The sequence below is a fragment of the Echeneis naucrates genome, chromosome 5 (assembly GCF_900963305.1).
Source record: "Echeneis naucrates chromosome 5, fEcheNa1.1, whole genome shotgun sequence".
NCBI lineage: Eukaryota > Metazoa > Chordata > Actinopteri > Carangiformes > Echeneidae > Echeneis > Echeneis naucrates.
The window spans coordinates 12408141-12424294 of NC_042515.1; the positions used below are offsets into that span (position 1 = coordinate 12408141).

The window sequence follows — 16154 nt, forward strand, 5'->3', positions numbered from 1 at the left end:
GAACAGGTTTTGATATCAGAGGGGCTTGGGAGATATGCCATGGATCCCAAGTTCGTTGCTGCCACAAAGCACGAGATAGCAGATGCGTGTGAGATGACAATAGATGAAATGGAGAGTGCAGCCAGTCACTTACTGAACGGAGGGATGGCCCCAGGTGTAAATGGGGTCAATGTGTTTCCTATTCTGACTCCAAGGGACTATGAACTGCAGGACACAGCAGCCAGCTACAGTGACGAGGAGCCAGAGACAGAACCCAGAGCTCTTTATGAAGAGGACCTGGCAGATGAGATGATTTGCATCACAACTTTATAGCAGTGGATAGAAAAATCTGCAAATTAGAACTTGTGTCAGACTACAACAACTGAAAATAAAAAAGAAATGCATCTATTGGTTTCGACCAAAAGAAGTGCCTTTTACATTGAAGACAAAAGGCATATAGAAGAGAGACACATTAGTCCTGTTCATTTAATTGGGCTCCACCTGCCAGTAAATGGAGTTCACAGTGTGGGGCCTGACACCATCCTGGCTGTGCACAGAACAACTGACTGAACCCTCTGGTCAAAGGCTTTCATATACAGGTTCAGCCTGCAGCCATTCAGAAGAAGAAAGTGATTCCAGTCAAAGATTGACCAACTGGCAAAGGTGTGAGATACTCCATGGAGCAGGTCTTTAAGGGTGATGACAATCAGATGTATGATGTCATTACCTCAGTCACTTTATTAAGGTTTGGCATATCATGCAAGTTTTCAATGCAAGCATGGGAAGGCATATCTCCTCCCTTATTGGTAAGAATAACTTCATCCCTTTTGTTGTTGGAAGAGGTGGTTTAATGATTGATACAGCTGAGTCAAAAAGAGAAGAGCACCAGTAGAGTTGTACCAGATTATGCAGGAACTAACTGTCCTACTTATAGCATCATTCAACTTGAGATATGTACTTTTGAAGTGACAAACGCATTTGTGATAAATGCACTAGCAGGCAGGTTATTTCAAATTTTAGAATAGCCTGATTAATATTTCATAGTTGATATGCTGTAAATTGTATTATACAACAAAAGAAAATTTGTAAAGAGATATTCTATATTTTGTAATTATGTATCATTTAAAAGATCAGCAATATGGATCCTTGTGACTTCTGTTATGCTATAAAAACAGACATGCATTATTTTATTGAGTACAATATTCTAATATTTGTTTCTTTCTTTGCTAATATGCACCCTTTATTTTGCCTATGAAACAGCATTTCTAAGGGGTTCTGCTTGTGTGATATCAGTCCTGCACAGGATATGCAAATGGCTTTGATTTCTCAGCATAGAAGTACATGTTACTTCATCAAACCAACACCAGTTGCATAAGGTTAAGCCCCCTTTAAAGGAGCATTTTAGAAAGCAAACCTCAAGGATCCAGTGCCGAAATTTTATATAGATGTGATGAACACATTTGTTTGCATATTTTGTGCAGGGCATGCACAAGAATTTAAAATGCATAGTGCATTAACAATGCTGCTTATTTAGTTGGTTTCAGAGACAAACCTAGATTCCATCAGCCCCTACTGAAATGCCTTTTTGCTGCTGAAAGAACGAAAAATGAAGGATGATAATAACAGGGATAGATTAATATTTGTCATTGCTCATTCTGGGGTTTCTGGGACATACACTACTCTTTCTTGATCATGATGTGATTCCATCAAATCTTATACTGAATCTCTGCAGTCACATCTTAGTCATCATGTAGTGTGCAAGGGCTCAGAGCCTGTGGTGGCAGGAGACACGTGAGCATCCAAAGGTCGGAAACGGACGACGCAGACATGCGTTGTAGGTGGAAGGACAGAGGGTGTCGTGGTGTCAGGATGCTGCAGAGAGGCTAAGCAATACTAAACCCCGGCCCCTTTCTCTCTCAGCCCGCCTGGTTCCTGCATACAGTATACCTCGTTAGGCCCCGATGATAACATATCATTGTCTCAACTTCTCTGTCTGTCGCAGCGTCCCAAAGTGGAGTCTTAGAAAGGTTACGTAGAGTTGAACCTGGAGTTTTTGTTCTTTTTCTTCTATTCATATTTATTCGTGATACCAGAGGGGAAAACTCATCCTTCTGGATGCACGAAAAGAAGCAAAAGATACCCACAAGATTGAACACAAACAACAGAATATCTTTCGTTTTCATCAGTTATCATTTATTGATCAGTCACAATAAGGATACTGGACAAAAAAAAAACCAAAACAGAAATGAGCTTTTTTCAGGCATTACCACAGAGTTTAAATTAGTACCAAGGATGGGGTAAATGTGATCCGTTGTTCATGAGTGTTTGATTTGTAGGCGAGTGCATAATGTACTCTAATTCAACCGAATACTGTCATGAAAATGTAGGTTCTCCATTTTGTCTGCACATTGAAAGGGCTCTTTGAATTGTTTGTGAGAAAAAAATGTGTTTTAGTCCTTTTTTTGATGACTGTCATATAAAAGGACCAATGCACATAACAGGCACATTGTACTATTCGTAGCAATTACAGTACTGATGAACTGAAGATATGCATTATTTTGTAAAGACTTTTAAAAGTTGTGTTAAACTAAAGATTAAAAGAACTTACTTTTACCTCATGTCAGGGATTCCTGGAAAAAAAAAAACAAAATAAAGATTTGGTTCAGTCTATACCAATGGTATTTAAATATTAGCACATAGCTGTTTGTCTTTGCACAAGTAACTGTATAGTGCTATTGTTTCTCCTTTTTCAAAACAGATTTGTGTATTAAGGTGAGACAATTTTGTACTTTTTGTGACTGTGTGTATGGTTTAGTGGACTCTATATTTGTCATTTACACCTCACCTTACAATGCTGGGAATGAAAGAGTATTAAAAAATATTTTCAAGGTGCACTGTTCCTCTGTTCGTGGGTAGGGAAAAAATAATATGAAGTAAGTACCGGTTTACAGAGAAACATATATTGATTTGAACACTTCTATTAGTTTTCTTCATATTGTTATGATTCTAATTACTATAAAAACTATTAATGTTCTGAAAGCTGTATTTAAATAGAAGATAATGTAAAATATGTACAAAAGTACTGAAAGACCCATGGCAATGTTCTCTACTTGAAAGTCTTGATAGTTGCTCATTAATGTTTTTATTCAGTAAACATAATTATCTCCTAGTAGCAAATGCTTTACTATAACCCTTTAGGTTTTGTATCAATGCATTTTTTTGTATTTTTCATTTTATTTGAGCCTTGACTCTATTTGAATCAATACCAATATTTTATTTTCTATTGATCATCACTGAATAAACTTATGCTGAGTTACTGTTCTCATTCATTTGTAATCTGCAACTTTTAGAGAGCAAAGAGACAACTCATACAGTTTTCACACACCATCAGAAAGAGGCACAAGACATATACAGTGAAATCAAATCACAAACTGAACTACACATATTTCAGACTTGATAACAGATGGTTCTTGGCAGAATGTCACTCAGGCAGGAGATACTTTATTGGCTGTGGGCTCCAAGGTCATTGTTGCCTCTGACGCCTCCTCCTCCTCCCACAGCTCTTTCCCACACAGCAGAAAGGGCACAGCATATTTTTGGAACTAAATAAAAACAAATTGAAACAAAACATAAATTTATCCAAGGCCAATTGTACTCTTTAACATTCAGACATACATGCAAATATAAATTCAAATCATAAATGAATTGTATATATATATATATATATATATATATATTATGAATGCATTTTCTTATTACAATGCCAATTTACCCACAAATGTTACCCACCCTACATGACATATTGTAAAGCAGTTCATATTTGAGTTTTTCTTTTTCCATTTTTGTTTTGTGCAACAGTTTAGTTCCTTAAAGCACACTGCATTCACACCCTTCATTTTTTCACTTTTTGCAGCCATGTGGTTCAATGGAAATAATACTAATGAATCATTAGTGAAAACAATTTAAGTTTTCGTTTTTGTTTTTTTATGTGTTTTTTTTTTTGTTTTGTTTTTTTTTTTTTTTTTTTAAGCAGGCGTGAAGTTTGATCGGAAACCTTTCTCTTTACTCCAACAGTTCACATTAACTGCAACTTCTAAAGTCATTTCAGACCTTGAATAAGTAAAATAAAAATCCAGTTTCGCGGAGCTTTCCAAACATATGCATACGGCTGTCTGAAGTCCTCCCACACAATTCAGTGTTAACTTTGTTAACGACATATCTTTTTCTGGCGGAAAAGAGATGACGGCGGAATAAAAACGTGCCTGTTTAAAATTCTGACTAAATCTACTGACACTTCCGTCAGCGAATCAAAACCAGGCGAGTAGTTTGATCCAATCAGGACACAGAAGAAGCCGGCGGGACTAGAGACGATATCCAATCGGAAGGTCGAAAAGGCTGCACGAGCTGAGAAGCGCTCCAATCAGATCTCATATTTTGGAGCAATGCGGAAGAAGCGGAAGGCGCGTGCATTTGTTTTGATCTTAACGCTGCAGGCGACAGTGAACCTCGCATGAGAACCGAAAGATGTCGTCAGTCAGGAGAAAGAGGAGAGCACGTTTCATATCAAGACCGACAAGACGCATTGTGAACTGTCACTGTGTCGTTATCCTGTATGTTATAAGAATACAACGAACAAGTCCTCCTGATATTAAGGTAAGCTTGCTGAAGCTGACGTGATTTGATGAGCTGCTGCGTGTTTGTGACAAAGCTACGAATTTCAAACACCAACGTTGTCTTGGAAAGTTAAGTCTTCAGAGTAGAAAAGCACTTTCAGCAGTTCATCTGTGACACAAATAAAGCAGGAGAAAGCTCTAAATGTATCTAAAGTTACAGAGGACATCTGAGGACAGCAGTGGGCCCAGTAAGAGGCCTTGGCTCAGTGGGTCGGCTGTCCAGGATGGCCCCTCACCACAGTGGAGCATGAGGGAACTACAGGTTGGCACACTGAATGTGCTGAAGAAAACTAAAATAAGTCATCTGATTGAGAAATATCTCAAAGATGAAATAAAAAAGTTGAAGAGAGACTGGCAGCTGCCTGGAGGGCATCCACTGGACTCGATTTATGCGACAGCAACACTCCTGGCCACAAGTTGCTGCTGATTTTGTGTAGAGCAAAATAAAGCAGAAGACTCTGTTGGCCCTCGGACAAGCGCCTCACCCACGTACTGATTTTCAATGAGAAGATTATCACCACCATAACATGGTGCCTGCATTTAGAAACCTGTTTTCAATTCTACGTCCTTTGCCACCAGGGAATTGAACTTAGTCTTTATATCTGATCTTTATATCCTTTGAAATGCTTTTTAGAGTTTCAGCCATTGGAACAGTTTCAGGTGAGTATTATGGATAGTTAAATTGGTTTATTATATAGCATGGACATTGCTTCTTTCACAATATTCATTTTCATGGAAAACGCCATGTGCAGTCTGTGATGATTAAGGCACATCTTAGTCAGGAAAGGAAGGCCTCTACTTCTCATAGTTTTTTGTTTGTTTTTTACTGTAAATGAGATACCCAAATGCAGCCTGTCACAAATAAAGATATATTTGTGTTTGAAAGAACCAGTGAAATGTGTCTGTGTTGCATATTCAAACCTTAATGCCATTCTGTAACACTTTAATAGAAGTTTCATTTAAGACGTCAGATACCCTTTATATCATTATAGAGGAATTTAGTCGACTAAATCTACAATAGATTTAATCAACTAAATTGTAATGATATTTATTTTACTAAAACTAAACTGCAACTAAAATAGTTTAGATGACTAAATCATGACTTAAACTAAATTATGTTTTCATCTAAACGCTGTTACTAAAATTTAATAAAAAATTGCTGTCAAAATGACCACTAATCCAATGTTAGCAGAGTTCCCTGCTACTCAAACACAAAGTACTGTATTGTCTTTTAATAACACTAGGTGGTGCCAGGGTTCCAAAAGAGCAACACCTTTTTAATGAAAAAGTTTTTCATATTCAGTTTTTCATATATAGTTGTATTCAACAATAATAATAATAAAAAAAAACAACATACGATTTTACAATACCTGTTTGTTGAGGTAGATGTAGATGATAGGGTTGTACACAGTGCTGCTCTTGGCCAAGTAGACGGGCACTGTGCCTACAAGGGGATGGATCTCTGTATCAGGGCTGTAGACCACCAGCATGGCCAGGGCAGCATAAGGCAGCCAGCTGATCAGAAATGTCAGCACCATCAGAATCACCATGGATGCAACTTTCATCTCTGCCTTGGCCACTGCGCCGCCCTCCACACAGGTCATCTTTGACACCTTAAACATAATGAAAACAGAATTAATATAACTAGAAGCCCTAAGTTCAAAAACCTTACTAGTCTTACTATATACTTACTATTACATCCCACACTATTCTGTTTATTTGCTTTTTAAAGAAACATAGGATCAATTGAACTCCCAAAAATATTTATTATATGTATTATTATTATTTTTGTTGTTGTTTATAAAGATAATTAGAGGACAACAAGACATGTATGTTACCCAAACTGTCTTCTCATTAAGAGATTTTACTAATACATTTTCATTTGTAAGCCAACTTGACATTTTAATCATCATATTAGTGTATTGGTGTGAAAAGTACAATATTTAAAGTGCCTCAAGATTGTTCTTACAAGAATAAATGAACTCAGTGACTTTCCACCATAAGGAAACTAAATATATAAATGCTCACCTGATGTAATGTCCACAGTAGTTTGGTGTAAGATGCCAGGATAATGAAAAATGGAACTGCAAAACATACTGCAAAGTAAGCCAGGATGTAAGAGACATTGTGTGGGTCTCGGTTGTGCCAGTCTGGTGCACAGGACGTCCCGACCCCCTCCAGCTCATACCTGCCCCAACCAAACAGGGGCGGTAAGTTCCACGTAAGAGACCAGAGCCAGGACGCAGCAATACCACCGACCGCATGGTTCCTTTGGAAGGTTATTTGGCCCAAAGGCTTACACACAACAAACATCCTCTCCACTGCGATCAAAGCAACAGTGCACAGAGATGTGATACCTGGAGAAATGAATCATTATTTTACATGGTAAATGGATTAAATTAAAAATATATTCTAAATTATATTCATTGTGAGTAGTAAATCCAGTCGATCACATTTTATTTTTACGTTAGTGTTCATGTGCACTATAATGCTGCATATTGAAAACTTAAACTGTTGTCTTTTCACTCACCAAACAAGGACACTGCAAACCCCTCCAACACGCAGCCTGTTCTTCCCAGGGAGAAGTACCCCTGGGCGTTGTTGATCACAGACAGCACCCCTCCGGTCATGGCTGTGCCCAGGTCAGCCACAGCCATGTTCACCAGAGCGTAATTGAGTGGCTGCCTCAGCTGCTTGTGCATGAGGGACACAATAATCACTGTAGCGTTGAGTACGATGGCTGGACCGGTGAAAACGGCCATAATGATGGAGAGGAGGATAAAGCCAGTGCGTGACAGGGCCGGCTCCCCCTGTGGGCCCAGATACAGGGACGCATTTGGTAAAAAGGCCGAGTGTTGCATGGATGCAAAACCTTTAAAAAGTCGTCAGTTTCTTCTTCACCTGGAGTCTCTAGGTCTTCAATACCTCACAACTCAGAGTGTGAAAGCTCCAAGTGGGAGATTAGATACACGGGGTCTAAGAATAAGATGTCTAGATCTGGACTAGCAAAGAGTAATTCCTCAGCATGATGATCCTTGATCCCCTTGCCTTTTACTTGATTGTAAGGGCACTTAAAGAGGATGACTGCACAGTATTGGATCACTCCACTGAGCAAGTACAAAAAACAGGCAACCTCTGGCCACTCCCACCTCACTGGGGGATAAAGAGGGTGCTATTTTTGCTTTCTGAGAAATGTTTGGTGGAAGTGTGCCATTTAACATCTACAGTAATGATAGATGGACACTGATTATGTGTTCTGACCCTTAATCTCAGTTTTTGAGTCTCGTGTCTCTTTGCTGCCCTTATACAACTCCGGGGTCAGAGAAAGTTTACTCAATGTATATTGAGTCAAGTCAGTTTATTTTTAGAGCGCTTGTAGGACAAATGATGTAATGAACAAAGGAGAGTTCAATATTTCTGTACATTCTGGCATTACCTTCCAGTTTCACTGTTTGGTCCAACTGAAAAACTGAAAACTAACGTAAACCAAGACGTGCTGAGCGAGAGTGTCCTCCAGATGGAGAAAACATTCAAGTTGAATGTTTTAAACTTGTTGTAATACCCAATTCTTCAGTGAAAATATGAATCCCAAAAATGAGTGTGACTCATATATGGAGAAATATTATGTACATATGGCTTTCAGTGTATGAAGACAGCTTACTTCATATTCAATTCATATTTAGTAAATTCATTTTTGATTGATTTATCTTAAATGTAAATTAGTTGGTGATGGTTTGGTGGTTTGTCTTGGGAGCAAACAGGGATTAAAGTGATGAAACCGTACATCAAAACAAGTACAATACACTAACCAATTATGTCGTACTGAGACATTTTGCTAAACAAAAGTGTAAATAAGTACTTGTCAAATTAATACTTCAGAGAGTCTCTGCAAAAGAATAAGCCTTATGGTATGCAAGATTTAAACAAATTGCTCCAAGTATTTATTTGAACTTTTCCATGTGGAAGGTTTTCTGAGATCCCTTTTATATCTGGATAGATAGTTATGTTGACTGTTGGCGATAATGTGAGGGAATCACCCCAGCTCCTGAGACCGCGGGGTGGGGTTAAATCCCAGAGCTTATCAAGACAGCCTGACAACAGGTGTCCGCTGTTTAACCTTTTAAGAGGTTTAGCTCCAATCAAGTCAAGACAGAGATTACAACTGTGTTTGGGTTGACAGTTGAACGGTGGGCTGACTCTAAATTTAAACCTTTATCTGATCATCACCTTTTTCAGTAGCCCAACCTGGACGGCCCACCTTTTCATTTCACAGATAAACATGCTGGACATTTCAATGATATATTGACCGTTGAACTGGCAGCATGTTTTAATTTCAGAAATCAGGTAGCCTGATGGTTTGTAACTTCATGGCATTATTTGCTCAAGGACACTTCTGCATGTGTTGAGTGGCAGTTGTGCAGGCAAATAAAACGTGAGCCTTTTTTTCAGTGTCAGGACCGAGAACTGCTTTTTTTTCCTGCTGATAGTCAATGAATGCAGTCAGAGCCCTTGCTGCTGAGCGGCTTGTTGGGCAGGAGACTGGATATTGTTGACCATCATCCAACATGAGGACAGCTTATCAGCATGTCCCAGACAGTAGAGGCTCCTCACAACTCTGATGTATGATGCAATTACTAAACTAATAAAAGCCTCAAGTGGAAACACTGCCTCTGTGCTGGTGGGGATGATGGTGCGGGAGGGGCTCTGTGCACCAGCCTGCCTGCTGCTCTGACATCATTATCACTTCCTAATCAGAAGAAAGAGAACAGGACAACTTCCGGCTGTATTTTATTGCACTAATCTGACTTAATGTCTTCATTTTATAGGCTGTTTAGTTGAAATTCACTAAAACTCATGAAATTGTCTATCTATCTATACATACATACAGAAACTGGCTCTTTTCTCTTATTTGGTCCATTTGCAGTGGTCATCTTCCCAAACCAAATGGCTCCTATGATGAAGTGTTGTAATTTTGTGTAGTGTGTGTGTGTGTTTGTGTTATTAGGGGTGCGGAAGCCTCCATTCCCCTCATCAAACATCTGCAGTCTCATTATCGCCCACAGAGCCATTTTATGTAAACACATCTCCAGGCTTTCTCTTCATGCCCTGCGGAATAATTATTTCACATTCAGTGATCACAGTTCAGTTCCTGTAAAAATATCTGCTGTGGATGTTGGAGGCGGCTCAGTGTGCAGCGTCAGCGTTACATTCACCAACTTGAGAGCAGTTCACGGCTGTTTTCTGCTCACATGTTCAGCTGCAGGAAAACCACATCTGTGTGTTGTTACTCTTTGTCCGGACGGACCGAGAGGGAAGCCCCGCAGCTTCCTGCAGACAAGCCCTGGCTTCGTTTTCAGTGGGAAAGGTCTGTGATTCCTGCAGCTGAACGAGTGTTTCTGTGTGTTTCCAGAGAAAGACACACACACACACACACACTCACACACACTCCCCCTCCCTCCCTCTGTGGGCAGATACAGTAGGGGACGTGCTGGCAGAAGGTGGACTAACCGGTCCGGCACGGTCCTTTTCCAGGATCAGGACTTTACCTTGACTGTGTCCGCTTGTGGCAGCAGAGTTTGAAGATGCGGGGAAACTGCAGGATGCTTTTCTCCCACATGTGCAGCTCCAGCTTCCTTCTGCTCTGGATCTTCGTCGGCTTGAAGGTGGTGGATGTGTCGGGGTCCCAGCAGGGGATCCCTCTGTCAGTGTGAGTCTCAAGCTGCTCTGCAACTTTCTGACAGCAATATGGAACAACTGCCTGGTGTGTTAATGTAGCCATCAGGTGATCAGCCCTTTAGAAAACTTAAACCGGGCTGGGTCTGCTTCGTCTTGTGACCATGTGGGGTTTTCATTGAAGCACAGAGCTCAGATTTAATATTATCAGGCTGTCTATGTACCTGTAGTACAGTGATGCTGGTGGGGGAAAAAAAAAAAGTAATCATAACAAATTTTTGACGGCTAAGCAGAAAAAAGTCTACATGCTGTGCATTTTTACAATTTGCTAAATCAAAACCCAACTTCTACATTGTCTTGCTGCCCTGTACCGTTCAATTGATCCTGATATTTAAATCGTTTATAAATCAGAAGTCAAAATAGTAATGCTGGGCTTGATCTGCATTTGCTCTGCCTCAAACAAGATAAACATCTTAATATCTCTCACATTTGTGGGATCATTTATATTAATTAAGAAGTGGCGCCTTTTCTCACAGTGGTTTTTTTCTTGAGTGTAGCCTATCAATTGAAAATGAACTGACTCTTGTTGATTTTTGAGAGAGAGGTTTTTGGAAAATACACATTATAATGGTTGAAATTCCAACTCTGCATTTAAATCAAATCCTTCCGAGCTGTTTACGGAACAATAACGAACTGCTCACACTTTTCTTAATCTGTGAATCTCCTTTTAGGTTAGATTTTATCTAACGCTAACTAGGAGGACTATCAGCTTTTACAAAGACTAACTTCTTTTGTTTTAGAGGATGGTTTCAATGTCACAGTGTAAAATATACAAAGTAAAAATAACGCCAATCCTCAAAATATAAATTCCAAATTGGGAATTTAGCCCCTTTGCAACACACTGCAGCAAACTATACGTCTTTCTATAGGGTGTCAAAATCTTTCTAACATGATATAACATGTTCAAGTCCATGTTTAAATAAAAAACCAAACAGATCTTGCAATAAAATCTAGAATGAAAGAAGTCACAATGTGCGTAAGATTTTGGAAACCAACAGCAGACCGGACATCATTAAGATCAGAAAATTTTGGGAGTGTTCTTGTAAGAAGTACTTTGATTTTTACTGTATTAGTGACATTGCTTCCGCAGAATAATTAATCTGCAACTGTTTTGCAGGCATAGCTGAATAAATCTTCTGTAATCTATACATGATGATGAAATTCACCTGTGTTGTATATATGAGGTATTTTAGGTTCTTCACTGCAACACTTAGTCAAAAGCATTTACAGTTTAATAGCAGAGGGCCTAGTAACTACAGCATAGATCATGAAAATTACAAGCAATCATCTTGCAGGAGAGTCAAGGTCAGGACCACTGGGCCATGACAACATTCTTTTCATTGATCAAGAAGAAAAGAAGTCAGGAAAAGGACAGATGAGAAGAGATTGAATGCATTTAAAAGCAAATTGGATGACGACATGCGGTATTCAATGAATACTGTAGTTAACTTTGGCCATAACCGTCTTTTATCTGCATTTCTCCATGATATTTAATTTCTCCTTTTGTTCTCAATTTTAGCATAAAGCTCTGGGCCTCAGCATTTGGTGGAGAAATTAAATCCATTTCTGCAAAGTATTCTGGATCCCAACTACTACAGAAGGTATTCTTACATCCCAGTCCAATGTGAAAAGAAATGCTCCTTCTCTTTGTCTGATGGTCATGTAGTTACACACAGCGGAACACGTAATGGCTGCAGAGGCATTTTGGCGTTATAGCTGAATGCTGATGCATTATCCTACACAAGACTCAGGTGTGTTTGGCAGAGACAGAGCTGTGTGCGTGTGTGTGCGTGCGTGTGTGCATGTGCATGTGTGTACACGTGAGTGTTTGCACTTGATACAGCTCATTAACCACAGCTCTGATTCTTCTCCCATCTCATCCCTCCAGTTAACTCTCTTGAGCCAAGAGTTTCAACCTCTTGAAATGAATGGGACAAGGAGACAAATTAAATAAGCATGTGGTGGGGCTTGATGTGGGAGGGGGTGAACACGATGAGCAGCTGAAGACTGTACGGATTGAGTGATGATCCAGAGCAGTGGATTCAACTTTCTGACCACTTGATGGCAGAGGTGGACTCTGTTCACAAGCATCCAGTTTAAATAGGTGATCAGAGACAGTTTAGGCTGAAGAATGATGAACTGTCTGCTCCACTTAAATATGACCAAACCAGAGACTGTGAAACAAACAGCCGGAGGTGAAACTACTGAACACTAAAAGTACATGAACGCTGAAAAAGTCTCTCTTATCCATATTAAATGAATCTGGAAAAAAAGGCTACTATTTGTGCACACATTACAGTCATGCCTTTTGGCATTGTAAAAGGCATTAACGCTTGATGGTGCCATTAGGTTACATTACAGAAAACCATGGTTTACAGAAAAAGGAGATAGACTATTCAATGAAAACACTGACACAAACTGCACAAGCCATGAAAATATCAAATGATCATGCAAAGTTATTTTAAAACCTACGTTTAAAAAAAAAATTAATATCCATTCTATGAGACACGCGCACGTGTTATATGAGTAGATTGTCTGATACTATGTAATACTGAAGTGAACGATTCAAACCCAATATGCTTTGTTTTTAAGGCTGATCTTGTAAATCAAAGGTGGCATTACTTTATATATATTTTCCACAAAATGCAATGTAACATGTCAGGATTTTTTTGAACCCATGGGACTTGCCCTAGTATTGGAAAAGGCTCTAGCTTTTAGCTGTACACTCAAATGTGGAGGTTTCAGCTCAACAATCAGACATCCTTTTTTGGAAGGCTGAAGCCCGGCTATATATAAATATATTTATATATAATGTCCAACACAGACATTCTGTTTTTTAGACTTTTGTGCCCAGTATGTTAGTTGATTGTCTCAAACAATTATACACACACAGCAACGTAAACGAAATATATTAATATGAGAACAAGACAAAATGCATCGTCTGAGTGACTGCAAACCTGCAGAACTGGATCAGAGTAAAAACAGAAACATTGGGTTTCATTATTAGAGTTGGATTTATAGCTATGGTGGATCAGTTTGAATTTGGACCTTCTGTGTGTAACAACTCATTCCTCCCATTCTGCAGGTTAAGTTACTGCATCAACCCCTGCCATACATATTAATCCTCTGCTTTTGACCCATTCTCACTGTTTTAGGAGCTGTGGGCTATTACAGCACCTCGTCCGGGGAACAACTCCAGTTCTGAGACCAGCTCCTCAGCCAAGGGCAGCAGCAGGATTAATCCTAAAAGCTCCGCTGCATGTCTTGGAGCATGGGAAGAAAGCGGAGGACCTAGAGGCCCACGCAAATATGGGGAGAGCATTCAAACTGCATTCAGAAAGCGACTCCAGGGTCCAAACCTCAGCCCTCCTTGTCCTGAGGTGACAGCCCGTTTCAGTAATGTAAGATTTAAGTTCAATCACCTGGTGGATGATGAAGCACTATTCCATTTCTATTTCCATCATATTTGTTACCAAATATTCATTTCATTCACTGCACAAAATCAGTTTGCATTGTGTCGCACATACTTGTTCCCTTTTTTGTGTTCGTAAGCACTTTGCACTTCTTGTTCATGGAGGCATGTCTGGACAGAGCTGCGTTGAAGCAGTCAGCACAAAGCAGTGAGCCATGAGGGAACTGACGGGTCATTAGGAGGCTGGTCATTAAGGCTGATCATTAGGTGCTTTTATGGTGAACGGCTCAGTTTCACCAAGATTTCTGCAAAAGGGGGAAACACTGACGCTCCTCAAACCCCCAGCAGGCAGACCTCACTCCTGCACCGGCCTTTTCTCTAATCAATAATCATGATCAGTGTTTTTGATGAATGGAGCTTAACCTCCACTTGATGACTGGAGGAGTGTGAGTCGAGAGGAGGAGGGGGAACTGGGCACTGAGGCAAGGAGGACAGGCGTGAAATGAACTGTTCTGCTCCACTGCGAGCCCACACTCTTCCTTTCAGTAGGTAATTTGTCGCCTCATGTACTGATGTGTGTGTGTGCTTTTGTGTGCGTCTTATCCGCACAATGTGAATGTGTGCTACGAGCCCATCGCGGCTGTGTTTATTTTCAGATAAGGATGTTGGAAGTGTGTGATGTGTCTGACTGGTCAGCATGACCGGATGAGGCCTTTGTTTTTATTTTGGATCTTTGTAAATGTGTGTGTGTGCGTGTGTGAGTGTGTCTTAGGCAGGTGTTGGATTATGTAATGTTGTACTGTGGCGGGCTTTGTTCTGTATCACTGGAGGTCCTGTGCATCCAGCAGAATCAGCATTATGTGAGGTGTAGTTCATTACCCAGAATCAGCCAAGCCTGACACGTTATTATCTTTTTCCTGTGCTTTGACTCCATTTCAATTACCCTCTTACCATGCATAGACTTCAGAGCCCCCCCCCCGACCACCAACATGGCCATCTCCAGCCAATCCGAGAGAAAGAGGCAGCATGTGCAGCCAATGACTGAGAGCAGATAAAGTCTATCAATCACACTGTGCTGCAGCGCAGGTTTATCAGCCGTTCATCTGAAACCAGCAGCTTGTCAGCCAACATGTGAAGGCTTATAAACCTTGTTCAACAATTCCCAATCTCTCTGGACTGGGATACAAAGAAACAAGAGTCGGCCAAATGTTGCACCCGTGACCGAAATTCATGATCCAAATTTGATTTCTTTTCTCCCTCACTTGTGTTTTTTTTTTTTTCTTTGTTTTTTAAGATTTTGGCTAAACTACAAACTCATTAATCAGTCACATGAGCTCAGTGACAATCAGCTTCCACTTTATCTTTCAACAAACAGTGTCTGATTAACAGCTGTCTTCTCTGTCAATGCCACCTTCTCGTTTCTGGTTATTTTCAGAAATATAAAGAATTTGAAAAGTCAGTCAGAGTGGAAGAAATTGATGGTTTTAAACTGGTCAAAAATCTGGCTGTGAAGATGGAGGAGATGTTCCGGAAAAAAGCAGAGGCCACCAGGGTAAGTGTGAAACCGTCTGGTTGTACGACTGCGCCTGGCATCTGATCACCACACTAACTTCATCTGATAAAATTCATCTTTTATCAATCTGGTGTGTGCTGTTAGAAACTACATCATTTAAACTGCTTAACAGTATAATGTGTGTATATTTTGCTCATCCAGTGACCGTGCACATAGTTATTTGTTACAATAAGATTGTTATAATGTTTAACAACTCTCATTTAACAATAGCAGCAGTCTTTTATTTTAAAATGGGCCACAACATTAGTTTGATTATAATTTTTGGACTTACTAATTCTACTTGAAATGTGATATAAGGTGGCTTACATATTTTTTTGTGCTAAAATAATATGGTGTAAATACTATATTGTATCACTTAATATATAAATTATTCTTAAGTGAAAATATTGTTATGGATTGTCTTCAATTAATTTCCGCACAGTCCCTAAATCAAGAAGGTTAATTATCTGGAAAAGCAGGATATTGTTCAGTGTGTCCTCACTGTCAGTGTGAAAGGTTTGTCTGGGACATTCTGGTGTGTGTGAGAGGTTTATTACAGTGGCAGATATAGTCAGACCCTCAGCAGCAGCCAGTCTGACCTCAGCACAGAGGGACTGCTGGGAAATGATAACGTTTATCTCTCCCTCCATGATCCCATGTGGGCCACAATTCACACCAATTCAGCCATCAAATTACAATAATAAATATGATTGGATTCATATCAAAGTGTGTCTTTTAATCATGTATCAGAAATATTAGGCAAGACTTTGGATGTTGTTTAAAAAAAAAGAAAAAGAGCCGCTGA

At 39.7% G+C, this 16154-nt stretch overlaps 3 protein-coding genes across 3 annotated transcripts in view; 2 read left to right on the forward strand and 1 right to left on the reverse strand.

Annotated features, from left to right (window-relative positions):
- The window catches only part of cacna1da (calcium channel, voltage-dependent, L type, alpha 1D subunit, a), a 51462-nt gene extending 48257 nt beyond the window's left edge, over nucleotides 1-3205 (forward strand). The window contains 1 exon segment of the mRNA XM_029502745.1: nucleotides 7-3205. Coding sequence (XP_029358605.1) covers nucleotides 7-312 — 306 coding nt within the window. The 3' untranslated portion in view covers nucleotides 313-3205.
- A 259-nt stretch (nucleotides 3206-3464) lies between these two features.
- On the reverse strand, nucleotides 3465-7513 carry LOC115043951 (parapinopsin-like). The gene is made up of 4 exons (XM_029502744.1): nucleotides 7183-7513; nucleotides 6681-7009; nucleotides 6023-6265; nucleotides 3465-3581 (listed from the first exon to the last, which is right to left on the reverse strand). Exons 1-4 carry the CDS (start codon nucleotides 7511-7513, stop codon nucleotides 3465-3467), a joined length of 1020 nt encoding a protein of 339 aa, XP_029358604.1.
- A 2728-nt stretch (nucleotides 7514-10241) lies between these two features.
- cacna2d3 (calcium channel, voltage dependent, alpha2/delta subunit 3) overlaps nucleotides 10242-16154 on the forward strand; it is a 28922-nt gene continuing 23009 nt past the window's right edge. Inside the window, exons 1-3 of the mRNA XM_029502014.1 lie at nucleotides 10242-10359; nucleotides 11905-11986; nucleotides 15233-15349. Of these exons, the coding sequence (XP_029357874.1) occupies nucleotides 10253-10359; nucleotides 11905-11986; nucleotides 15233-15349 (306 nt within the window). The 5' untranslated portion in view covers nucleotides 10242-10252. The remainder of the gene's footprint in view (nucleotides 10360-11904; nucleotides 11987-15232; nucleotides 15350-16154) is intronic.

Bases quoted from the DNA above. Each gene is read 5' to 3' on its own strand.
- LOC115043951 (XM_029502744.1), bottom strand. From the start codon at position 7,513: ATGCAACACTCGGCCTTTTTACCAAATGCGTCCCTGTATCTGGGCCCA. The intron at 6,266-6,680 runs GTGAGCATTTAT...ATTATGTTTAAG, and splicing joins TACTGTGGACATTACATCAG to GTGTCAAAGATGACCTGTGT. The intron at 3,582-6,022 runs GTATTGTAAAAT...GTTTTTATTTAG, and splicing joins ACATCTACCTCAACAAACAG to TTCCAAAAATATGCTGTGCC.